This window comes from Hemiscyllium ocellatum, chromosome 6, assembly GCF_020745735.1.
Source record: "Hemiscyllium ocellatum isolate sHemOce1 chromosome 6, sHemOce1.pat.X.cur, whole genome shotgun sequence".
NCBI lineage: Eukaryota > Metazoa > Chordata > Chondrichthyes > Orectolobiformes > Hemiscylliidae > Hemiscyllium > Hemiscyllium ocellatum.
The window spans coordinates 2,769,301-2,797,064 of record NC_083406.1 but is presented as its reverse complement, the minus strand read 5'-3'; the positions used below and the strand labels follow the sequence as shown (position 1 = coordinate 2,797,064).

General features: G+C 42.6%; 1 protein-coding gene across 1 annotated transcript; it reads right to left on the bottom strand.

Moving 5' to 3' along the window:
* Positions 1-291: 291 nt before the first annotated feature.
* On the bottom strand, positions 292-20,257 carry slc10a2 (solute carrier family 10 member 2). The gene is made up of 6 exons (XM_060826426.1): positions 19,866-20,257; positions 15,151-15,269; positions 14,965-15,053; positions 12,127-12,302; positions 6,278-6,435; positions 292-548 (listed from the first exon to the last, which is right to left on the bottom strand). The coding sequence occupies exons 1-6, from the start codon at positions 20,237-20,239 to the stop codon at positions 292-294; spliced, it is 1,173 nt and encodes a 390-aa protein (XP_060682409.1). The 5' UTR covers positions 20,240-20,257.
* Between the last annotated feature and the right edge of the window lie 7,507 nt (positions 20,258-27,764).

Below are 27,764 nucleotides of genomic sequence, written 5' to 3'. Positions count from 1 at the left end.
TGGCTAGTAATGGCCTACAGCCAAAATAAAGAAAAGCAAATTCTGTAAAACACCTGCATTGAAAATTGTGGGGTAGGGAAGGGTGGGCAATTCCAGCTGTATTTTTCTCTCTAGGATGTAACATTAGAAAGGGAAGTTACATAAAAGAGGGCATGGTATTAATAACCCATGATTAATGTGTTCAGGTTTTGTTTTAAGTTCTTTCGAAAATAAAACACTGCCCTTAACATTCATAACAGTGAATCCCAAATGGCCTCAACAACAAAAATATGATCAGGATGATCAAAATCTTCACAAGTTGGTACTTATGTCTAAGACACTACCTGGTGGCTTCTCTTCTGTTGAGAGCCCTCCCTTCAAAATGCCATTTTGGCATTTTTCTTTCAAATGGGGGGTGTCATTTGTTAAACCATCACCTGGTAATTTCTCATCTGTGTGAAATCCTCCATTTGTAAAAGCATTAACAGGGTTAGCTTTTTCTTCATCATTTGCACATTCTGAAGAATCATCTGTGGTGCTCTTGAAATGTCGTTTGTAGAGTTGGTAACCTGAGTAATACATAAAAATAAGACTTTATTTATGCTAATATTTATAATCTTAGTAAGTATATTACAACTCTGCATTTATTTAGCACATTCAGCGTATAAAAATGGCCCAATAGATTTCACACACATCAGTAAATACCATACCACTTGAGCAGAAACCAAATATTTATTCAACCAACTGGGTTTTAGAAGTGTTTAATAAAGGAGGGGAGGCAGAGAGATTGGGTTTGGATCTGCCATAATGTAAAGCAAAAATGCCTGAAGGAATAGTAGATGCTGTGAATGAAATGGTGGATGGGCAAGAGACTAGACCCAAAATAATGGTAAACTTTCAGGGAGGGACTAGGCCAGGGAACTGAGCTAATTGCTCCTCATGGAAATTGTTCTGAGCTGTAGCAGGGGGTTTGACGATCAGGCAGTATATGAGAAAGCTTAATCTCTGTTGAGATAGTCTTATCTAAAGAGGCTTAAAGTAGGGATATCATCTATCGATTCAAACACAGATCCAAGAGTTAAAGAGGAAAGGGCTTGCACATGCTAAAACATTTGCTTCTAATTCCTGTTTGCCTGGTGATTCGAATATAATGATGAAGTTTGTGCTAATGATATTAAGCTGGGTGGCAGGGTGAAATGTAATGAGGATGTTAGGAGATTACAGGGTGACTGGACAGGTTAGGTGAGTGGTCAGATGCATGGCAGATGCGGTTTAATGTGGATAAATGTATGGTTATCCACTTTGGTGGCAAGAACAGGAAGGCAGATTACTACCTCAATGGAATCAATTTAGGTAAAGGGGTAGTACAGAGAGATCTGGGTGTTCTTGTACACCAGTCAATGAAGGTAAGCATGCAGGTACAGCAGGTAGTGAAGAAGGCTAATAGCATGCTGGCCTTCATAACAAGAGAGATTGAGTGTAGAAGCAAAGAGGTTCTTCTACAACTGTACAAGGCCCAGGTGAGACCACACCTGGAATATTGTGTGCAGTTCTGGTCTCCAAATTTGAGGAAAGACATTCTGGCTATTGAGGGAGTGCAGCGTAGGTTCACGAGGTTAATTCCTGGAATGGCAGGATTACCTTACACTGAAAGACTGAAGCGACTGGGCTTGTATACCCTTGAGTTTAGAAGACTGAGAGGGGATCTGATTGAGACATATGAGATTATTAAAGGATGGACACTCTGGAGGCAGGAAACATGTTTCTGCTGATGAGTGAGTGCCGAACCAGAGGACACAGCTTAAAAATATGGGGTAGACTATTTAGGACTGAGATGAGGATAAACTTCTTCACCCAGAGAGTGGTGGCTGTGTGGAATGCTCTGCCCCAGAGGGCAGTGGAGGCCCAGTTTCTGGATTCATTTAAGAAAGAGTTGGATAGAGCTCTCAAAGATAGTGGAATCAAGGGTTATGGAGATAAGGCAGGAACAGGATACTGATTAAGGATGATCAGCCATGAAGGCTTGAAGGGCAGAATGGCCTACTCCTGCACCTATTGTCTATTCTCTTGGGCTGTAAATTTTCTTTGTTCTGAGTCATACAGCAGGGAGGCAGACCCTTCGCTCCAACTCATCCATGCTGACCAATTTTCCCAAACTAAACTGGTCCCACCTGCCTGCTCCTGGCCCATATCCCTCTAAAACTTTCCTATTCATGTACTTATCCAAATGTCTTTTAAATTTTGTAACCGTATCTGCATCTATCACTTCCTCTGGAAGTTCATTGCACATACGAACCACTCTTTGTGGAAACAATTACCTCTCCGTTCCTTTTTAAATCTTTCACCTCTGATCATAAAAATATGTCCTCTAGTTTTGAATTCCCCTACTCTTGGGAAAATATCTTTGCCATTCAGTTTATCTACATTGGAAATGAGAAACAAAAACAGAAATTCCTGGGAAAGCTCACTGGGTCTGGCAGTATCTGTGGTGAGGAAGCAGAGTTAACGTTTCAGAACCAGTGACCCTCAGAAATGATAGTAGATGTGAAGAGGTGATATTTATTCAATATTGGGGGGGGGGGAGGGGTCTAATTGATTGCTGGAAACGAAGTCTAGAGATAGAACAACACTGGGGCAGACAAAGGAATGGGTAAAGGTCAATGTGGAAGAATGAATAGCAGCTAATGAGGACTATTTGTAGCTGACAATAGAATGGTTGAGGTGGCAGCCCATGTGATGACAAGGCCTGGTGTGTGGGGGTTGGGGTAAGGACAGAGGAAAAGGTGTTGGGGGGCAAAAATTATTGAATTTGCCGTTTAGTCCTGAAGGCTGAGTCCCCAATCGGAAAACGAGATGCTGTTCTTCCGGCTTCGCTGGAGCACTGCAGCCAGTCCAAGACACAGATGTTGGCCAGGGACATGATGGTGTGTTAAAGTGACAGGCAGGAGGAAGCTCAAGAATGTCCTTGTGCACAGAATGTATGTGTCTGCAAAGCAGTTTCCCAGTCTGCGTTTCATCTCCCCAGTGCAGAGGAGACCACATTATGAGCAGCAAATACAGTTAACTAGATCAAATGCAGTGTAGGTAAATCGCTGCTTCACTTGGAAGCAGGGGAAGGTGCTGTGGGGAGTGGTCCAAGGTGTCTCAGAGGGGACAGGCCCTTACAGAAGGCTGCCAAGGTTTGGAAGGGAAATAAGTGGTGGTGGAATGCTGCTGGAGGTTGCAGAAATGACGGCTAATGATGCTCTGGATGTTGGTGGGTTGGTAAGTGAGGACCAGTTGACCCTACTGCTGTTGTGGGAAGGAAGAGAGGGGATGAGGATTTAAGTACAGGAAATGGGTTGGATACAGCTGAGGGCCCTGTTAACACTGGTGAGGAATCCTAAGTTGAAGAAGAAGGTGGACATTTTGGAGGCACCTTTGTAAAAATTGACATAATCGGAACAGATGTGACAGAGATGAAGAAATAGGTTGAATTAGTCTTTACAGGAAGCAGAGTACTAGGATGTATAGTCATGGAAACTGAAAATCAGTGTGTTTATAGTGTAATCTGTCATGTCAGACCCATTTCTTGCACTTCAGCCCTCATACCTATCTATAACAAATGAGAGACCTACTGGCCTTTGGATTTCTGACAACATATGCCCTTTTGTTTTATCATGAGTGAAGTTAACTCTCTTTCATTTCTAAGCCACACAAAACTGTAATCATCCCCACAAGGTAACAAGAATGTGACCTCATTAAGTATATCAATTGCTTTAAGTATATCATAGAATTCCATCTCGGTCTGGTGCTTAGCCTTCACGTCATGTGCAAATTCTGTATTTTTATTAGATTGCCACCTGCTCCAAAAATGCAACTTCTTTCTTGCTGTCAGAAATGCTTTCTAACACGTGTCAATCAGTTTTCAATCGTTCAAAGGTTTCCTTTATCACCTTCTTGCAGCAAAACTTAAGGACATAAGTAGATATAGGCCCTGTGGCCCCTCACGCTTGCTTTGCCAATCAATGATCCTGGCTGATATGCACCAACTCCACTTGTTTGCTTTCCATATCCCTGGGAAACCAAAAATCCATTTAGTTATGCCTTCAATTTACTCAGTGATGGAGCATCCGCTCTCTGAGGTAGACAGTTCTAAAAGTCTCTACTGCATGAGTAAGAAACAACTTCACATCTTAGTCTGTAACGACCGTCCTTGTTCTCTGGATTTCCAAAACCAGCATAAGCTACATCAGCATCTGCCCTGTCCGGTGCCTTGAGAATAATGTAGGTTTCAATGAAATTCTCTCTCGTTTTTGTGTACCAAAGAGTTTGGTGCCATTTTCTCACAATCTCAGCCCAGTCATCCCAGGAGCCAATCTAGTGATCCTTCACTGTATTACCTGTAATGCTTCCTTTGATATCAGAAATCAAAACTGTGCCCAATATTCCAGATATGGTTTCACTAAAACTCTAAACATTTCTAAAAAAACATTATTCCTGTGCTCAAATCCCCTTGCAATAAAGGCCAATATGCCATTGGTTTTCCTAACTGCTAGCTGTACCTGAATGTTAACTTAATTTTTCTTTAAACTTTTGAGTATCAATATTTAAAATTTTCATGCAGTTTTACATATATTAAAAATATCTGATTTAGCAAAATGTTGCTACTTTTCCATTTTGATTCACTCAAGATAAAACTCAGTGTTTGGTTTGCACGTTTATGGCCTTGCTATTGTTGATGCAACTTATATATTCGTACCCCATCTCCACTTGCACCAATATTACTTTGCTATTCTTAGCAACATGTACATCCTCATATGTATCTGTATCCTTTCTGGAAGTTTATTAATGGTCTCCCATAATTTCTTAGTCTTTCTCCATATCCATCCATGGTCCCAGTTTGGTTTCATTGACAAATTTAAGTACTGTGTCCTTGGTTTGAAGGCCCAAAACCCTGAGTATAAATTGTGAACAGCAGTGAATTCAGCACACATCCACGTGGAATATCTCTTGCCATAATAATCCCTCCCTCTTAGTCCGATCTTCCTCTTTCTGCCTTCTAACTTATAGTCGATTCTGCCACTTGTTTCATGACTCTTATTCACTGTATTTATTATGAAAATTTGAATAAATTATGTCTATTTCCTCTGTCTACTCTCCAAGGAATATGAAATATACAATAAGTAGGAGCACTGGTAGTCTATTTGGGTCCTCAGTGCCTTTCAATAAGGATCACAACTGATTTGCTCTGCTGTCCTTTGTGCCCCTAAGCCTTTGTTGCCATTTCACAGTATTATGGATTGGCATCCTGAAACAGATTGACTGGAAACCCCTGCTTTTATTATGTATTATCTCTTTTATGTTGTTATGATAAAAACTTGAGTAAAGCTTGTGGAAACACAGTTGTACTTGGAAAAGTGTCCTATAACTAATCAACACCAGTAAATTGATACAGAAATTGGGCAGGTTTGGCAGCATTTGTGGAGCTAAGTTTCACGTCTGGAAACATTAACTTTGTTTTCTTTCCACAGTTTCAGATTTCCAGCCTCTATAGTTTTTTTTTTGGTTAGTAAATTTTTAGAATGGCTCTCTCATTTAGTAAGTGACTTATATTTTACAATTAAAATTAAAATGACCCCAAAACTTTGTACTGGTATCAAATTCTCTTTTTCAAAAGGCCACACTATCTCCAAATTGTAATTTTTCATCTATACGGAGTAATCTGTATTCCTGCATATTTACCCAACCTGTGTCTTTGCTAAACTCGGTCATCTGTGATACCCATGAACTTGGAACCTCCCTGTCTAACAGGCATCTGCGTTTTCTTCACTGTATTTCTGAGTTTCTTTGTATTTATGGCAAGAGCTTTGAGAGCTGCACTTCCCACCTTTATATAAATCAATATTTTCCCATTTCATTGAATGCTTAGAATCTGTACACCTTCCTGTGATTTTAAAGTCTGTATCTCCAACTGCTCAAGATCAGTTCTTGCTTTTTATCAATAACATGCGGTTTACCTTCACTTTTACCCTCATTCTGAAGCTGCTGTCTGCCATTGCATTGTGCTTTATTAATTTAAATCTTCCTTTTGTAACTGAATTACCCTCTGTGCAAAAACAAATGGTACTAGTTCAATTGGGTCTTTGGTCCGCAAAGTTTTGGCTTATCCAGTACATTTCCAAATGGGAAATTAAACTCATCACTTCTGCATCATCATTTCTAACTACATGCTGAAAGGTATAATATTCCTCTCTCTGATATATTTTAATTTTATCCAATGGTCCGTTTAAAGTCAAAAGTAGAATAAAACACTTACATCCAATCATTATAGCAGCAAATGCTATTTGAAAAACACTGTAGATCAGTGGAAACGTGAACATGAGCACAAGCTGTTCAGGTGAAAAGGAAAGTTGGACAATGGTTGTGCAGAGTTGAGTATTCTGTGCGCCAGTCTCTACAGCTACAGTACGACATCTGTAACATAAAGTTGCATTGGTGAGTTAAAGATCAACTGAGCCTTTGCGATACCTAGCATTGTTCTGAATCCATAAATCAACGAAATGTGCAAAGAACTTTGCCACCTTAGATTGTGGTCATGATGTGGAGGAGCCGGTGTTGGACTGGAATGGACAAAGTTAAAACTCTCACAACACCAGGTTTATTTGGAAGTATCAGATTTTGGAGTGCTGCCTAATGAAGGAGGAGCGCCCCAAAAGCTAATACTGTACTTCCAAATAACCTGGTGTTGTGTGATTTGTAAAGTGTGGTGGATGATTAGGTTAGATTGTTAGATTCCTTTGGAAAATCTTTCATTTCAACTACGTGTAAATTTGTTTACTGTCTATTCATTTTGTTAAATGTAAATTGAAGTCATGAGGCCATAAGATATAGGAGTAGAAGGAGGCCATTCAGTCCATTGCAAGTGTTCTGCCTTCACTGAGATCATGGTGGATCAGTTACCTCATCTCTAGTTTTCTGCCTTTTCCTCATTACTGTGGTTCCCTTACTGATTAAAAATCTGTCTATCTTAGCCTTGAATATTCTTAACGACACAGCCTCTACAGCCCACAGTGGCAAAGAATTCTACAAATACACTAACCCCCGAGAAAAGAAATTCCTCCTCATCTGTATCTTAAATGTCTGATCCCATATCCTGAGACTATGGCCTCTGCCGCAAAGGGAAATAACCTGTAAAGTTAAAGATTACAGAGGAGGAAGTGCTGGATGTCTTGAAGTGGATAAAGGTGGATAAATCCTCAGGACCTGATCAGGTGTACCCGAGAACTCTGTGGGAAGCTAGAGAGGTGATTGCTGGGCCTCTTGCTGAGATATTCGTATCATTGATAGTTACAGGTGAGGTGCCAGAAGATGGAGTTGGCAAACGTGGTGCCACTGTTTAAGAAGGGTGGTAAGGACAAGTTAGGGAACAATAGACCAGTGAGCCTGACCTCGGTGGTGGGCAAGTTGTTGGAGGGAATCCTGAGGGACAGGACGTAAATGTATTTGGAAAGGCAAGGACTGATTAGGGATAGGAGAAAGTGAGGAGTGCAGATGCTGGAGATCAGAGCTGAAAAATGTGTTGCTGGAAAAGCGCAGCAGGTCAGGCAGCATCCAAAGAGCAGGAGAATCGATGTTTCAGGCATGAGCCCTTCATGGGCTCATGCCCGAAACGTCGATTGTCCTGCTCTTTGGATGCTGCCTGACCTGCTGCGCTTTTCCAGCAACTGATTAGGGATAGTCAACATGGCTTTGTGCGTGGGAAATCATGTCTCACAAACTTGATTGAGTTTTTTGAAGAGGTAACAAAGAGGATTGATGAGGGCAGAGCAGTAGAATGGACGCCAGTAGGGCCTTTGACAAGGTTCCCCATGGGAGACTGATTAGCAAGGTTAGATCTCATGTAATACAGGGAGAACTAGCCATTTGGATACAGAACTGGCTCAAAGGTAGAAGACAGAGGGTGGTGGTGGAGAGTTGTTTTTTCAGACTGGAGGCCTGTGACCAGTGGAGTGCCACAAGGATCGGTGTTGGGTCCTCTATGTTTTGTCATTTACATAAATGTTTTGGATGCAAGCATAAGAGGTACAGTTAGTAAGTTTGCAGATGACACCAAAATTGGAGGTGTAGTGGATAGCAAAGAGGGCTACCTCAGATTACAACACGATCTGGACCAGATGGGCCAATGGGCTGAGAAGTGGCAGATGGAGTTTAATTCAGATAAATACGAGGTGCTGCATTTTGGGAAGGTAAATCTTAGTAGGACTTATACACTTAATGGTAAGGTCCTAGGGAGTGTTGCTGAACAAAGAGACCTTGAAGTGCAGGTTCATAGCTCCTTGAAATTGGAGTCGCAGGTAGATAGGATAGTGAAGAAGGCGTTTGGTATGCTTTCCTTTATTGGTCAGAGTATTGAGTACAGGAGTTGGGAGGTGAAGTTGCGGCTGTACAGGACATTGGTTCGGCTACTGTTGGAATATTGCGTGCAATTCTGGTCTCCTTCATTTCAGGAAGATGTTGTGAAACTTGAAAGGGTTCAGAAAAGATGTACAAGGATGTTGCCAGGGTTGGAGGATTTGAGCTACAGGAGAGGCCGAACAGACTGGGGCTGTTTTCCTTGGAGCGTTGGAGGCTGAGGGGTGATTTTATAGAAGTTTACAAAATTATGAGGGGCATGGATAGGATAAATAAACAAAGTCTTTTCCCTCGGGTTGGGGAGTCCAGAACTAGAAGGCATCGGTTTAGGGTGAGAGGGGAAAGATATAAAAGAGACCTAAGGAGCAACTTTTTCATGCAGAGGGTGGGACATGTATGGAATGAGCTGCCAGAGGAAGTGGTGGAGGCTGGTACAATTACAATATTTAAGACGCATTTGGATGGGTTATATGAATAGGAAGGGTTTGGAGGGATATGGGCCGGGTGCTGGCAGGTGGGACGAGATTGGGTTGGGATATCTGGTTGGCATGGATGGGTTGGACCGAAGGGTCTGTTTCCGTGCCGTACATCTCTATGCCTCTATGACTCTAAGAATTTTATTTTAATTCATTCGTGGGGTGTGAATGTCACTGGCTGATCCAGCATTTATTGCGTTTCCCACATTGCGCAGAGGGCAATGTAGAGTCGGGCACGTTGCTGCTCTCTCATTAGAAACAACCCCAATCAGGACTAGTTTAACCTGAGGGTCACCATGCCTGGGAGAGGACAGATGTTGAGGAGAGTCCTTCATGGTACGCTCAGCCAGTATGGGATTGACCCAAGTGGTGGGCATCACTCTGCATTGCAAACCAGTCATCTAGCCAACTTACTTTCAGCAAGGTTGACTGAAGACTTTATTAGAGGGATGTAACTTAACAAGATGTTCTAAAAACTGGAAAATGTTTTACTCCATGGTGTTAATTGGTAATTGTGTCTTATTACTAACCTGCGTCTGAAAATAATTGACACAAACTACTAAAATGCAAAATCTGCAATAAGTAAAGTATTTGAGATCTCATCCAAGCACTGACCGGTCGAATGCAACTCCCAAGAAAATTTGAGATTGCTATCCAAGAGAGTGTCTTTCGCACTTCACCTTTAATATTACCTCCCTCCACAACTTGTAACAGTGTGTATCATCTACAAGGTGCATTGCAACAATTCATCAAGGCTCCTTAGCACCTTCTAAACATGTGACCTCTACCATCTAGAAGGGCCAGGACAGTGGGTACGTGGGAACATCAGCCCCTGCAAGCTCTCCCCCGAACCACATGCCATCCGAACTATATTACTGTTCCTTTATTGATGCTGGGTCAAGATCCTGTATTCCCTTCTGAGCAGTATTGTAGGTGTTGCAGTGGTTCAAGAAAACAGCTGACCATTACCTTCAACGGTAATTTGGGATTGGCAATAAATGATGGCTGAGCCAATGATGGTTACATCCTGTCACCCAGGAAATAAAACCAGTGAAACTGGTGAATGAAACATACTGGTTCGACTAGCCTTGAGTATTTCAAAATGGAGATCCAGCGCAACCAGTATATTCATTTCCAAAAATTACCTTTTTTTAAAATAGTTTTTCTTCCTTGTGGGAATGAATTTTAAGAGTGCACCTATGGAGAAAGTTATAATATTTTTCTTGATTTGTAACTTCACAAAACAAGTAACAAGACCAACTTATATAAATATATTAAAGGGAAGAGGTTAACCAGGGAATGAGTAAAGCCCATTAGGGACTAAGGAGGAAACCTGTGTGTGATGCAGCAGGATATTGGAAGGGTATTGAATGAAAACTTCTCTTCAGTCTTCTCTCTAAGAGAGTTGAACATAGATATGGAGTTCAGGAAAAGGGACTGTGAGGAACCTGTGCAGTTTGACATAGGAAATGGGGAGATATTGGAAGTTCTGTCAAGCTTAAAAACAGACAAATTCCTTGGTTTAGGTGAATTTAATCCCAGACTGCCATGGGATGTGAGGCAGGGAATTGCAGGGGCTCTGACACACATTGTAAATTCCTCTCTAGCCACAGGGAGGTGCCAGAGGACTGGAGAGTGGCTAGGGTGGTTCCACATTTTAAGGGAGATGGTAGAGATGAACCAGGAAATGACAGACAAGTGAGTTAATTAGGGATAGCATGACTTTGTGAAAGGGAGGTCTGTCTAAGAAATCGGGTACAATTTTTTAAAAATGTGATCAAGTTTGTGGAGGAGGGCAGTTCAGTTGATGTAGATTATATGGATTTTAGCAAAACTTTTGACAAAGTTCCACATGGGAGATTGACTGAGAAGGTTAAAGCAGGTGGAAATGAGGGAAATTTAGCAAGATGGATCAGAAACTGGCTTAGTAATAGGAAACAAAGAGTTGTGCTAGAAGGCTGTTTGAGTGAGTGGAGGCCAGTGTCCAGCGATGGGACCCTTCGTGTTTGTTGTATACATAAATCGGTGGCACGGTGGCACAGTGGTTAGCACTGCTGCCTCACAGCGCCAGGGACCCAGGTTCAATTCCTGCCTCTGGCGACTGACTGTGTGGAGTTTGCACGTTCTCCCCGTGTCTGTGTGGGTTTCCACCGGGTGCTCCGGTTTTCTCCCACAGTCTAAAAATGTGCAGGTTAGGTGAATTGGCCATGCTAAATTGGCTGTAGTGTTAGGTGAAGGGGTAAGTGTAGGGGAATGGGTCTGGGTGGGTTGCGCGTCGGTGTGGACTTGTTGGGCTGATGGGGCTGTTTCCACACTGTAGGTAATCTAAATGACATTGATGAAAATGTGGGGGATTGTTAAGCAAATTTGCATGTGATGCCAAGATTGGTAGAGTGAATAATAATGAAGAAGATGGTTGTTGATTGTATGAAAATGTAGGTGAATTGCTGAGGTGGGCAGACCAGTGACAGATGGTATTTAACCTTGGTAAGTGTGAGGTGATGTGCATTGGAAGAAGCACCAAGATGAGGGAGTATTTATTGAATGACAGGACACTGGGTAGCTTGGATGAACAAAGGGACCTTGGAGTAATTATTCAAAGATTACTGAAGTTGGCAGAGCACATGGCTGGGAGGGTTAAGAAGATGTATGGGACACTTGCTATCATCAGTTGTGACATTGGTTATATAGTTCAGGGACACAACACTAAGGAACTGTGTTAGTGGGCATTTTGAACATGGAAGTGAAACCGCTGTCATTAAATCAGTATGCATCCTGTGTGACTTCATTATCTGCCTTCCTGCTTACATCTGGCAGAAGCTGACAGTACATGAGCAATGTACTCAGCAATGTGGCTTCTAGAACAATTCGCCCACGTGAAGGTAAGAGGGCTAAAGATGGCATGTTGGGCATTCAAGGGGCACGCACAGTTCCCAGCAGACAAGTGCCAACAAGTTTCACATCTCACCCACGTATTCTCCAAAATGCTTATGGCCATTAGTTGTCTGAGATAATTGTTACATCATCCAACCACCACTGATGCTTCAGCAGAAATTTTACTCATTCAAAACTCATTCACCGAGACAGAATTAAAATTGGGTCTGATCTGTGTGGATCCACCTGTTGTGGTTCTAACACCTGTTTTTCTCTTAATCTCAAACTGCATTCTTACATGTTCCTGTCCTTCCAGCTGTGTCTAGTTTTGTTTTTCCTCTCTGATAAAGTATAATTTACAGCAGTGACTACATTTCATTCAGGACTTCACAAAAAGTTTTACCTGAACCAAGGCTGGCCAGCAATACGAGCTAAAATAAATCCGAGTGCATATCCAATAGCTGGATAGATTGTCCCAATGATCCACAGGTAAGGTGAGGTAGCCCAGGAACCTTTGTACAGCAGAGCTCCAGTTACAGCTGTAGCAACTATAAGGAACGCTCCAGTGATAGATCCAATCTAGGTGAAAGGGTTATATTAAAATGACAGAGTCAGATTCACCAAAGCACATAAGGAGGCCTTTCAGCCCATCAAATCCATGCACACTCTCCATAGACCGGCTTGTCCCGTTCCACTCAATCTCCACCCTCTTAGCTCTGAAAATGTATTTCCATCAAGTACCCACACAATCTCCATCCAATATAAAGCAATAAAAAACACAAGTTTTTAAGAATGAAGAATTGTTTCTGAATATTGTATCATATTGAGAACAAGTCTGAGTTAGAAGCATCACTGATGGGCAGGATCAGTACCAGTATTGAGTTTCATATGTCACATAACTAACAAGTGAGATGTAACCATTAATATTGAGCTCAGCTTCTGCTGAAGTAATTGTGCGACCATTCTTCCCTATAGGGTGTCAGTAAGTTAGACTGATACCAACAAAAAGGACAAGTGCAGTGAATCCACCCAAGCACTGTAGGTAGTTCTGAGAAAAAACACATATACAAGAAAAGCTTTTTTTATTAATATGCAAAGCAGCTGCAATTTGGGGCAAGTGAGAGGTACCCATGACTTGTGAATCATCACAATTTCAGACAATTTGCATCACTTCATGGCTAGCTTCACAAAAGTAACATACCATCCTTAACCTCCCCACAAATTTCTTGACATTAAGTTTATTTGCTGAAGAATTTAGCAACAACCTTGTCATCGAACATGAAATCCAACAATTACTAATGTAAGTATCCTTGTAACAATATAATAATTTTAATACCAGCCAGCGAATTCCCCTGCCCAGAATGTTTAAAAAGAGTTGTGGAGTTTGGTCCTTCAGAATGAATTGTTTGAGATTTTCTAAATCATAAATTCTGTCTTTTTTTTCTTTCTCTTCCTATATTTTTTCTCACACGAAAATATTTCTCTCTCTGTATCAAATGTCTTTCATAACATTGAATTTCCCCACTTATTCACCCTTCTCAGCCTTTCCTTTGTTCTTTGGTCGATCACATTGGTTCAGGAAATGCATTGAAGGTTGGTGGCTGTGTTTGTCCACCCTGCAACAGCAGGGAAAGCAGTGTACACATTTCACTCTCAGCGTCAGACTGCTAGGTCCGTGTATCAAAAAAAACCAAACTGGCTTTATGTAGACAATAAAAATTCAAATTACGCAGCTATCTAGTCCACCCACTAGTTATCAGCTACTCTTTCTGTAAAAGACAATTTTGATGAATGTAGAATCCTTACAGTGTGTTAGCAGACCATTCAGCCCATTGAGTCCACACCAACCCTTTGACAAGCATACAATCCAGACCCACTCCTCTACCCCTGTAACTCTGCATTTCCCATGGCTAACCCACCCAACAGTATGGAACAATTTCCCATGGCCAATCCACCGAACCTGCACATCGTTAGAGTGCGGGAGGATACCGGAGCAAACCCACACAGACAGCCACCTGAGGGTAGAATGGACCCCAGGTCCCTGGTGCTGTGAGGCAGCAGTGCTAACCACTGAGCCACCGTGATTCAATTAATGATGTGAGCATATAAACAGGTTACTTCAGTAAATGAAATTCTCATCTTCCAGTTTAGAGAGTTCATTGTAATATTTAAGGACACTTTTAGTAAAAGACTAAAATAAAATTCACTGAAATATTGAAGAAAATGAAATTATAATATGGCACCTAAAAGGATGAGCCTGAGATTAATGATCTACAAACGGAATTACATTGAGATTTCCTGCACAGAGCTTTAACACAACAAAACTAGTTTAAGGGGGCTCCACTCAAAATCCGCTGAAGGGCATCCCACCCAGGCAACCCTGCATTTACTGTGGCTAATCCATCCAGCCTGCACATTATGGACAGTTTAGCATGGTCAACTCATTTAGTCCACACATGTTTGGACTGTGGGAGAGAACTGGAGCACCCAGAGGAAACCCATACAGACACAGGAAGAATGGGAAAACTCCACATAGACAGGCACCCCAGGATGGAATTGAATCTGGGCCCCTGGTACTATGAGATAGTGGTGCTAACTGCTGAGCCACCGTGCTGCTCAAACAGCTGTAATGTAGGACGAGTTAATCAGAGTAACTGTACCTACCACCTTTCTGCTCGATGGCAGGAGTGAGTGTCATTCAACTGGGCATTCTCATTGTGTAGCTGGAATTATGACATCAGGGTGCTCAGACAGTATTAAAGAACTTTAATGACACACATACACATGACACAAAGAACACTAAGATCAAATAACTTTTAAATATTTTATATTAAACAATGACACAGATTCATGTGGTGAATATAGATGTAATCTATTCTGAAATAAAACAACTTTTCTAAAGAAAAACCCAAACATTTCAAATATATAAAATGACTTGGAGGTGCTGGTGTTGGACTGGGGTGTACAAAGTTAAAAATCACACAACACCAGGTTATGGTCCAACAGGTTTATTTGGAAGCACTAGTTTTCGGAGCGACGCTCCTTCATCAGGTGGTTGTGGAGAATAAGATTGTAAGGCACAGAATTTACAGCAAAACTTTACAGTTGTATCACACTGACAGCATTTCCACCAGTTCACCTGGTGTTCTTCTAAAACGTTAGCAAATCATTCAAAGAAGACCCAGAGGAATTGTAGGCTCCACAAAATGTTCTTGTTTCACAATTGTTGGAAGTCACTTACCTTCAATATGAGCTTGGCCTTTTGTGGCCACCTGTAGTTCGTATAAACCCCAACTGCAACAGGAATGAGAAGGCTTGCCAAGGTAATACCTAGGATATGGAAATGTCAGCTTTATTCAATTCCTATAAGTGAACATGTTAAAACAAAGTCTGACCATTCTTATGAAATTTGGTGTTCAGAAATTACCTATGCTGTCGTAAGGAATCTGGACAAAATCTGTGTCCACCCAGGTTTTAGTGTAGATGAAAAGGCAAAGAGGCATCATTCCCATCCCCAGCACTGTCGAGCATGTCGTCATACTTATGCTGAAAGCAAAAATATTTTAATATAACAATGGAATGTCCTTAAAGTTATATTGTTAGTATATCAGCAGAGAAGAACTTAAATCTGTTGCATTGATCAAGTGCGGTTTTCAGTTTGAATTTGCTAATTAAATGAAGGTTAAACCAGTCAAAGCTCCAATCGAAAGATTGTGTTTTGACGTTGTAAATAATGGGAAATAACTGAAGGATACACTAGATAATACTTCACCAAATAATTGCCTTTGGAAAGTCAATTTGCTTGCAATATCCAATTGCCAATTCTTTACATTTTCTGCTCTAAATAATTTGCAAACAGGCTATTTTCGATAATAAAGTATTCCACAGGTCATAGCAGGTAATCATTTATTTAACTTTGTCTGGGTGATGTTTCTAATGCATTGATTAATGTAATTATTAGGATGTAACTGTTGATATTAATTTTAAATAAAAAACAGGAAAATAATAAAGAAGTATCAACCAATCTATGGAGAAGCAGTATTTGGTGGTATTTAAATTGATGCGGCACATAATTTTTCACTGAACATGGTAATTGCTATCAATACTTTCCGAACAAAATTGAGACACTCTCTGAAGTTGAAATTGACAGAACAAACTGGGCGATAGTAGTTTGGGTGACCTTGTTTTGCACCATATCTGATTTCATTTTAGAACATAGAACGTAGAACGTTGCAACACAGTACAGGCCCTTCGGCCCTCGATGTTACGCCACCCTGTGAGACCAATCTGAAGCCTATCTAACCTACACTATTAGGTTTTTTTCCATTTGTCTATCCATTGACCGTTTAAATGTTCTTAAAGTTGGCATTGAGAACAGTTGCTGACATGTTATCACCCATTTTGTGTTATTATCCAAGGTCAATTTGACTCGTTTTAAGACCAAAGGAAATAGGAACAGGAGTAGGCCATTTGGCCCTTCAAGATGGCTCCGCCATTCAATAGGATCATGGCTAATCTGACATTCCTCATGTCCACTCTCCTGCCATTCACCACAGCCCCCGAGTCCCCTTCATTTTATATCCAACTTGTTGAGTCGTCACAGATTTTAAATAGTGATGGTGTTTACATTTCATTCATGTTACTCAGTACATTTGAATATTGATCATGTTAGAAATGTAACTTAGATGTATTGACATGCCCCTCGGGAAATGCAGCCTGTGGGACTATTGGGTAAATGCCAAAAAAAGGGGGATTAGATCAGCAGCTCGATCTTAGGCTGCCTTCAACATTCAGTCATAGAGTCATAGAGATGTACAGCATGGAAACAAACCCTTCGATCCAACTCGTCCATGCTGACCAGATATCCCAACCTAATCTAGTTCCATCTGCCAGCACCCAGCCCATATCCCTCCAAACCCTTCCTGTTCATATACCCATCCAAATGCCTTTTAAATGTTATAATTGAACCAGCCTCCACCATTTCCTCTGGCAGCTCATTCCACACACACACCACCCTCTGCATGAAAACATTGCCCCTTAGGTCCCTTTTAATTCTTTTCCCCTCTCAGCTTAATGCCCTCTAGTTTTGGATTCCCCCACCCTAGGAAAAAACCTTGGCTATTTACCCTAGCCATACCCCTCACAATTTTACAAACCTCTATAAGGTTCTCTGCTTTAAATTTTCTATAATTCCAGAGGCCACTTCATCAAATATCACCATTGGCCGATAGCTCCTAATGATGTAAAACACTCCAATTATTGCACAAGTTTGACTTACCAAAAAACATCATTAATAACAGTTTAGACATTTCATTGTGGTACGTGTCTTTTGTTTCAATGATACACATTTGGGTTAAAATACGGAGAGCAATGGAAACAATTCATGTCTGAAGTTGCGTAGACAGGTGGTAATTGAAATTTAATAGGAACAAATGCAGGTTGTTCTGCTATAACACGTTTTGTTCAATCAAATTCTCCCCTAACGCGATTGATGAATTGGGAACACCGTTTCTAAAACACAAACTTTTCAAATGTGTCTTGATTGTAATGTGATTAGGTGGGACTAGTTCAGTTTGGGATTATGTTTGGCATGGACTGGTTGGACCGAAGGGTTTGTTTCCATGACTCTATGATAAGCCCATCTCCTGGGGAGAGGGTTGGCTAGGCCACATATAAGAATAAAATTCATACATAATCATGATCTTAGAATTAGATTTAAAGACACACAGTTGTAGGAACGCTGATCAAAATATACCTGTCCATTTCTATTTACTTCAGAAATGACCAATTATATTTGGAGTTGAGAGTGTGGTGCTGGAAAAGCACAGAAGGTCAGGCAGTATCTGAGGAGCAGGAGAATTTACGTTTCAAGCAAGAGCCCTTCATCAGGATGGGTTGCAGGGATCAGTTCATTAATCCCAGAACTTCCTGATGAAGAGCTTATGCTCGAAATATTAATTATTCTGCTCCTTGGATGCTGCTTGACCTGCTGTGCTTTTCCAGCACCACACCCTCGACCCTGGTCTCCAGCATCTGCCAGTCCTTACTTTCTTCCAATTATATTTGGATTTAGTTTGCAACTGTTCCCTGTCATTCAGTGACCCCTGCTAGAAAAAAATTGATAATGTGGATGGTGTAAAATACAGAATAGAGTTAACACTGTGAGGGTATGGATATGAAGAGTGTGGAGCACCATTGGGTGGCAGGGTCTGAGGACAGGAAAAGAACAGAAAGCTGCTTCTGAAATGACACAGAGTTCAGACAGACAGCTAACAGTGAAATTCTGATCGTTTAACTTTTACTTTTACAGCACATTGCTACAAAATACATCTTACTGCTGAGTATAATTAACCAATTAAAAGGGTGTCAGAGTGGTTAACACTGCCACCTCCTAGTACCAGGAATCTGGGTTCAACCCCAGTCTTGGGTGACTGTGTGGCATTTCCATGTTCATAGAATCCCTGCAGTGTGAAAACCGGCCATTTGATTGAATAAGTCCACAGTGACCCTGACCCCTACCCTATTACTCTACATTTACCCCTGACTAATGCACCTAACCTACACAATTGCACATTCTGCCTGTGATTGTGTGGGTTTCCTCCCACAATGCAGACATGATGAGCCGAATAGTCTCTTTATATCCTAATTTTCCATTTGGAATGATACTGTAAATATTATATGATGATATTGTATGTATATATATAATATTATGGGGGTGTCCAGGGCAGGAGGTGTCTGGTTATCAGTGTTTTGACAGAGATACAGACTGGGATACAGACAGACTCTAACCTCATACCTTTAATGTATGGTCTGAGCTGAGATGTCACTTTTCTTTATACAATCTTAAATTATCTCAAGAATAAGACTGGAAGTAAATTCTAGGATTTACATATTAATGGACGGAAACCAGCAGCCTATTCTAAAAGATGAAAGACTTAACAACAATTTAGGTTTGTTCAATACATCTTTTCAATTGCATGATACTAAGACCTTTTGTATAAATTCTGTGCCCTATGATCCTGCTCCACAACTACCTGGTGAAGGAGCAGTGGTCTGAAAGCTAGTGTTTCCAAATAAACCTGTTGGACTATAACCTGGTGTTGTGTGATTTTTAACACTGATGAAGTATGTATAACTCCTACATGTGGAAGTATATAAACTATACCTGATACATGTGGCATTGCTGATTGAGGTGTCCTACAGTCACCAGTTAGTGATTCTCAGCCGTTTGCAATGACTGAGGGGGGGGTCACAGACTGGCTGACACAGAGGGAGGTAGCACTGAGGGGGGGGGTCACAGACTGGCTGACACAAAGGTAGGGGGTAACACTGAGGGGGGGTCACAGACTGGCTGACACAGAGGGAGGTAGCACTGAGGGGGGGGTCACAGACTGGCTGACACAGAGGTAGGGGGTAGCACTGAGGGGGGGTCACAGACTGGCTGACACAGAGGGAGGGGGTAACACTGAGGGGGGGGTCACAGACTGACTGACACAGAGGGAGGTAGCACTGCTTGACGAATGAGCTAGGGGTTCCCTTGGGTAAAAAACACTTTGTGATCTATATTGTTAACAATTTTCACCTTTTCAAACATCATCAATGTGTGACCAGGACAATAGAGAAGCTACCCAATGAATCAATTTATATTTTATAGCAGTTTTCTTATTAGTAACAATTTCTATTATTGTAGAAATCCTCCAGAAGCAACAAGCTTATGTTAGATGGCAATAACATACGGAAAACAGAAATGTGTTAACTGCATGTAATAGTTTGCTAGAATATCGAGTTAAGAATTAGATTCCCTACAGTGTGGAAACAGGCCCTTCAGCCCAACAAGTCCACACCAACCCTCTGAAGAGTAACCCACCCAGACCCATTTCCCTCTGACTGATACACCTAACACTATGGGCAATTTAGCATGGCCAATTCATCACTGTGGGAGGAAACCCATACAGACACAGGGAGAATGTGCAAACTCCACCCAGACAGTCGCCCAAGGCTGGAATTGAACTAGGGATACCTTGGTACTGCGAGGCAGCAGTGCTAACCACTGAACCACTGTGCCACCCTAATGTAGTAGCTTACTCAGGAGCATGTTGGAAAACAATCTGAGATAATATTAGAGAGAAATTATCAACTTACCTAAGATCCATGTCTCCGTCCAACCAGTAAGTCATAATGTTGGAACCTGTTCCACCTGGACAACATCCCATTATTAATACTGCCACAGCTTGGACAGGGTGTATTCGAAAGGCCGTTGACAACAGAAAGGCAATCAGGGGCATAATGCCGAACTGACAAAGAAAGCCCACGCATATTCCCCACGGCTTCTTAATATGACCCCAGAGCTTTTTGGCTTCGACATTACAACCCATGGAAAACATCACCAGCGCCAACAGGATTGTCAGCACAGTACTTAAAATAAGACTCATAGACTGGTTAAAATTATCAATAGGCAACAGACAGGACGTGTCATTGCAGTTGGTGGCATGTTCAGGACAGAACGAATAAATCATTGAAAGGCTTTTCACGGTTTTCAAAGCCATAGCTTCTCCCATCCTCTCAGGATCACAACCCTTTCAACAGTCGGTCTTGTCAAAAACAAACAGATGTAAGGAACTTGGAGACGATCTGCTCAGTAGCTTGAGTGTAAAGAGAAGGAACTGAATATGAATTTGCCTTTAATAAAGCTGGAGAGCAATAAAAATGTTATAAACACTTACTCATATTTTATAGGTTGGCCATTGGAAATATGCAGAAATGATCGTCAGCATTATATGAGTGTAATTATATTGTTAACCCTCTTCATGACTTGATTTAGCTTTCAAAGTGCTGTATGAGCTGCAAAAGTATTTTCTCATAAATATAAAGCATTTGAATTACTCATTAGGGATAGAACATATGCAACATTTAAGAACATGTTTTAATTTACTGGATTACATATTTCCTCAACGAAATCTCCCATCTACCTTTTACTCCCTTCTTCCACCCTTGTCTGGTTTTTCCTTAAATTACTTTAAATGATTCCCTTCTAATAATTCCACATTCTCACCATTGCTGAGATTTAAAAGATCATTAGGGTTTGAACTTCTTTGAAATTAAGCCTGTCATCTTATAAATCAAACCCAACTTTATGCATGCAATCGATTTAAGCATAGTTCAAGGATGGCTGCAAAATCAGACAGATTGTGCAATTTCCCTGAAATCTACTGATCTCTTCTGTAATTGGAAAAATACCATGGAGGCTATATTTGATCACCGGCAAAAACTGACATGGGACTCATGATGAAGCATTAGCTTGCACTTTTCCCTTTACATGTAGACAACATTGAAATATCACACTGTCTGCACATTTACACAATAGTTAGAGACACCAACACAGCTCCAAATGTGCTGTGCAATGGTTGATTGGCTCAGCCCAAGTTTATTCAACATATCGATCCAGTCTGCACCTTCCCAGAGGTGGGTGTGTTGTGGTGCAGTAGCTGGTGAAAGTCTGATTGGAGAAGGCTAGAAAGGTGCTTCATATCTTCAAGAACAGTTCATGTTCTGTCACATGGCAGAGTACACCTTCTAGTTCTCTGACACAGCTAAGGAGTCCTTGATGAAGAAAGTTGGATTGAAGGAGAGAGACCTCTCTAATACAGAGAGGTCTTCAAGCAATCCAGCCAAAGGTAATAGAAACAGATCACCAACTGATCCATGCTGATGTGTATCATCGAAGGATTTGGATATATTGGAGGAAGAGGTTTACTGGTCTCACAAGAGTGGACAAGGTCAATAAATGCATCCACAAATGCCATCCGGTTACTATAGAACCACTAGCCTTACACAGTGTTCAGTTCACCACACCCATATCACTCACCCCTTAACAACATCTTTCACAAATGACTCATGCCTCACTACTGCAAGTCCCACACAACTCAAGGCTTGCAGATTCTGCCAGCATGTCCGACATGTCCAAGACTGATTGACAGATCTCCTTGTCTATCTTACAGGACAAGGTGACACACAAGTGCAGGTAGCAGGGGGGCAGGCAGAGATGCATTTTTGCCATAACCACATCTGAGATGCTTTGTTGTGGCTGAAATGATTGGTCGGTGGCACAGTGGCACAGTGGTTAGCACTGCTGCCTCACAGCGCCAGAGACCCGGGTTCAATTCCTGCCTCAGGTGACTCTCTGTGTGGAATTTGCACATTCTCCCCGTGTCTGCGTGAGTTTCCTCCCACAATCCAAAATTGTGCAGGTCAGGGTGAATTGGCCATGCTAAGTTGCCTGTAGTGTTAGGTGTAGGGGAGTTGGTGTGGACTTGTTGGGCCAAAGGTCCTGTTTCCACACTGTAAGTAATCTAATTATGGAAGTTTATAAAATAACAAGAGGTGTAGATAGCATTAAAAATAGTTGTGATTTCCTTAGGGGCACATTTTTAAGGTGAGAGGAGAGAGATTTTAAAAGACATAAGAGGCAAATTTATTTACACAGAGGGTGGTTTGCGTGTGGAATGAACTTCCTGAGGTAGTGGTGGATGTGTGTACAATTACAATGTTTAAAAGACACTTGGAAAAGCACATGATTAGGAAAGATTTGGAGGAATATGGGCCAGGAGCAGGCAGGTGGGATTACTTCAGTTTGGGATTATGATTGGCACGGGCTGGTTGGACTGTATGACAGTTTCCGTGCTGTCTGACTCCATGATGATGTGTTCATCCCTTTTGCTCTTTCTCACTTCTCTCTCATCCTAAGATCTTTGATTTATAAGCTGTGAATGGTCTCAGTATAAACTGCTTGTCCTATCCTTAGCACACACCTACTGTGCTGAAAATGTGTTGCTGGTTAAAGCACAGCAGGTCAGGCAGCATCCAAGGAACACAAAATTCGACGTTTCGGGCCAGAGCCCTTCATCAGGAATGATGCACCTACTGTACCTGCTCTTTCAGTTCTCCAAAAACTACACCTGACCAGGCAATGGCACAGGAACAGGGTCCGGTGGAAGAAAAAAGCGATTTTATGATGAAGAAATGCAGCCAGTCACTCTGACACTCACAAACTGGGACTGAGGTATTGCGGAGGGTAGCAAGTGAACATGAGACATGAGGATCCTACAGCCAAGACAGACAGTCACACCAGGCTCCTGGGGCAGAGGGCTCACAGAAAGGGGGGTCATCGGGACTGCCTCGAATAAAACATCGGCCAGAGTGTGTTGCTGGAAAAGCACAGCAGGCCAGGCAGCATCCGAGGAGCAGGAGAATCGATGTTTTGGCCTGGAGGCCTTCACCAGGAATGACGATGAAGGGGAAAATCATTGCCAGGAATTTGCAACATTATGATCCCCATTTGACTCCAATCTCAAACTGTTATGCCAAATCCTGCACCTGCGGCTTCTGCCAAAATGCCTTTTGGGCTTTTATTGTGGGAGTATTGAGTGATGAAGGGCTGATGAGATGCTCTTGCCTGAAACATCGATTCTCCTGCTCCTCAGATGCTGCCTGACCTGGTGTGCTTTTCCAGCAACCACACTCTCGACTTTGATCTCCCGCACCTGCAGACCTCACTTTCTTCTGATGAAACGTTGACAAGTGTGTGCATAGAAATGGCCGGTGTATGAACAAGGCAGCCTGGACGCTGACTGTCATTACTGGGGAGCGTGGAGGTACCATCAACTTGACAGGGAGCTTCGGGCAGAACTCGATACTGGCACTTTCCAACCACATCCATCAGAATCGAGGCTGACCAACCGTGACAGTCAATATCTCAGCTTCCACTCCAGCTCAGGTCTAACCTTATGCTACTCATCTGATGGAGCAGGTATCAGGGAGAGCAGCTGCTCCAGAACACTTACAGTCATTGACACTTGCCTGACAGGAGCTACAAGCTAATTTTGCAATGTTCAGTCAAAACAAAATGTTAGTTATAAATTGGGAACGAGATAACAAAAGTACTACCAGCCTGCTCAGGAGGAGCGCCTCATCTTCCGCCTGGGAACCCTCCAGCCACAAGGGATGAACTCGGATTTCTCCAGTTTCCTCATTTCCCCTCCCCCCACCTTGTCTCAGTCGATTCCCTTGAACTCAGCACCGCCCTCCTAACCTGCAATCCTCTTCCTGACCTCTCCGCCCCCACCCCACTCCGGCCTATCACCCTCACCTTGACCTCCTTCCACCTATCACATCTCCATCGCCCCTCCTCCAAGTCCCTCCTCCCTACCTTTTATCTTAGCCTGCCTGGCACCCTCTCCTCATTCCTGATGAAGGGCTCTGGCCCGAAACGTTGAATTTCCTGTTCCTTGGATGCTGCCTGACCTGCTGTGCTTTAACCAGCAACACATTTTCTGCTCACATATATGCACATAAAATGGAACTGCTTCAATACTCCCACAATAATAAAAAAACAAAAGGCATTTTGGAAGAAGCTGCATGTGCAGGAATTGGCACAACAGTTTGAGATTGGAGTCAAATGGGATCATAATGTTGCAAATTCTTCAATGATTTTCCCCAAATAAATTAATTAGTTTCCAGAGGACAGGGTAGCCCAGAGGGGGACAATATTGAGCCCCACTGTTACATACTCTTCACGTCAACTTAAATGAAAAAGCAATCAAAATGTTATCAACTTCAAAAGCCTGGCTCCATATCAGGGGAGATAAAAAGAAGAACATATAAGTAATTTGATTTTGCACATGTCTGTTCCATAGTTGCTTGCTCCTTTAACAAAAGCCCCAAAATAATTTAATGGATTAACAGATCTGTTTGGGTACAGGAACTTTATACAAATACAATAGGATGATTTATATGAAGATCAGCATGACATTTTCCAGAGATTTCGTTGAGTAAAACACAGCAATAAAATAACAGCTTTTAAAAACAATGGTGCAGAAATATGATTCCACTCTTTAAAGGGTTACATCCGATTGCCATTGCATTTTCTGTTTTTATAGTTTGAGATATCTGGAGATATCACCTGAGTTAAATTACCAAATGATACAGCTGATGGGATAGTAAAATGATAATGGCACAATATACTAATGTTTTCAGCTTGGTCATTTTTCATCAAGGGTAATAGCGATAATCCTGGTTACTATATTCACATCAATGTTAGAGCAGGGTGCCGGGTGATGCAAGCTCACTGTTCCAAAGGACGCTTGTGTTAGCATCACCATGCCCTGTTTATAACCGGCACACTGCACCATCATCATCTACTATTTATTACCTGCACAGTGCACCATCACCATCCCCTGTTTATAACCTGCACACTGCACCATCACCATCCCCTGTTTATAACCTGCACAGTGCACCATCACCATCCCCTGTTTATAACCTGCACAGTGCACCATCACCATCCCCTGTTTATAACCTGCACACAGTACATCACCATCCCCTGTTTATAACCTGCACACTGCACCATCACCATCCCCTGTTTATAACCTGCACAGTGCACCATCACCATCCCCTGTTGATAACCTGCACACTGCACCATCACCATCCCCTGTTTATAACCTGCACACTGCACCATCACCATCCCCTGTTTATAACCTGCACACTGCACCATCACCATCTCCTGTTTATAACCTGCACACTGCACCATCGCCATCTCCTGTTTATAACCTGCACATTGCACCATCACCATCCCCTGTTTATAACCTGCACACTGCACCATCACCTTCTCCTGTTTATAACCTGCACACTGCACCATCGCCATCCCCTGTTTATAACCTGCACAGTGCACCATCACCATCCCCTGTTTATAACCTGCACACTGCACCATCACCATCTCCTGTTTATAACCTGCACACTGCACCATCACCATCCCCTGTTTATAACCTGCACAGTGCACCATCACCATCCCCTGTTTATAACCTGCACACTGCACCATCACCATCTCCTGTTTATAACCTGCACACTGCACCATCGCCATCCCCTGTTTATAACCTGCACAGTGCACCATCACCATCCCCTGTTTATAACCTGCACACTGCACCACTACCATCCCCTGTTTATTACCTGCACACTGCACCATCACCATCCCCTGTTTATAACCTGCACACTGCACCATCACCATCCCCTGTTTATTACCTGCACAGTGCACCATCATCATCTCGTGTTTATAATCTGCACACTGCACCATCCCCTGTTTATAACCTGCTCACTGCACCATCGCCATCCCCTGTTTATAACCTGCACAGGGCACCATCACCATCCCCTGTTTATAACCTGCACAGTGCACCATCACCATCCCCTGTTTATAACCTGCACACTGCACCATCACCATCTCCTGTTTATAACCTGCACACTGCACCAACACCATCCCCTGTTTATAACCTGCACACTGCACCATCACCATCTCCTGTTTATAACCTGCACAGTGCACCATCACCATCCCCTGTTTGTAACCTGCACACTGCACCATCACCATCTCCTGTTTATAACCTGCACACTGCACCATCACCATCCCCTGTTTATAACCTGCACAGTGCACCATCGCCATCTCCTGTTTATAACCTGCACACTGCACCATCACCATCCCCTGTTTATAACCTGCACACTGCACCATCACCATCTCCTGTTTATAACCTGCACAGTGCACCATCACCATCTCCTGTTTATAACCTGCACACTGCACCATCACCATCCCCTGTTTATAACCTGCACACCGCAGCATCACCATCCCCTGTTTATAACCTGCACAGTGCACCATCACCATCCCCTGTTTATAACCTGCACACTGCACCATCACCATCTCCTGTTTATAACCTGCACAGTGCACCATCACCATCTCCTGTTTATAACCTGCACACTGCACCATCACCATCCCCTGTTTATAACCTGCACACTGCACCATCACCATCCCCTGTTTATAACCTGCTCACCGCAGCATCGCCATCCCCTGTTTATAACCTGCACACTGCACCATCACCATCTCCTGTTTATAACCTGCACAGTGCACCATCACCATCCCCTGTTTATTCCCTGCACACTGCACCATCACCATCCCCTGTTTATAACCTGCACACCGCAGCATCACCATCCCCTGTTTATAACCTCCATGGTGCAACATCTCCATCTCCTGTTTATAACCTGCACAGTGCACCATCACCATCCCCTGTTTATAACCAGGACACTGCACCATTATCATCTCCTGTTTATAACCTGCACGCTGCACCATCCCCTGTTTATAACCTCCATGGTGCACCATCACCATCCCCTGTTTATAACCTGCACACTGCACCATCACCTTCTCCTGTTTATAACCTGCACACTGCACCATCGCCATCCCCTGTTTATAACCTGCACACTGCACCATCACCATCTCCTGTTTATAACCTGCACAGTGCACCATCACCATCCCCTGTTTATAACCTCCATGGTGCAACATCTCCATCTCCTGTTTATTACCTGCACACTGCACCATCACCATCTCCTGTTTATAACCTGCACACTGCACCATCACCATCTCCTGTTTATTACCTGCACACTGCACCATCACCATCTCCTGTTTATAACCTGCACACTGCACCATCACCATCCCCGTTTATAACCTGCACACTGCACCATCACCATCTCCTGTTTATAACCTGCACAGTGCACCATCACCATCCCCTGTTTGTAACCTGCACACTGCACCATCACCATCCCCTGTTTATAACCTGCACACTGCACCATCACCATCTCCTGTTTATAACCTGCACACTGCACCATCACCATCCCCTGTTTATAACCTGCTCACCGCAGCATCACCATCCCTTGTTTATAACCTGCACACTGCACCATCGCCATCCCCTGTTTATAACCTGCACACTGCACCATCACCATCCCCTGTTTATAACCTCCATGGTGCAACATCTCCATCTCCTGTTTATAACCTGCACAGTGCACCATCACCATCCCCTGTTTATAACCTGCACACTGCACCATCGCCATCCCCTGTTTATAACCTGCACACTGCACCATCCCCTGTTTATAACCTCCATGGTGCAACATCTCCATCTCCTGTTTATAACCTGCACACTGCACCATCACTATCTCCTGTTTATAACCTGCACACTG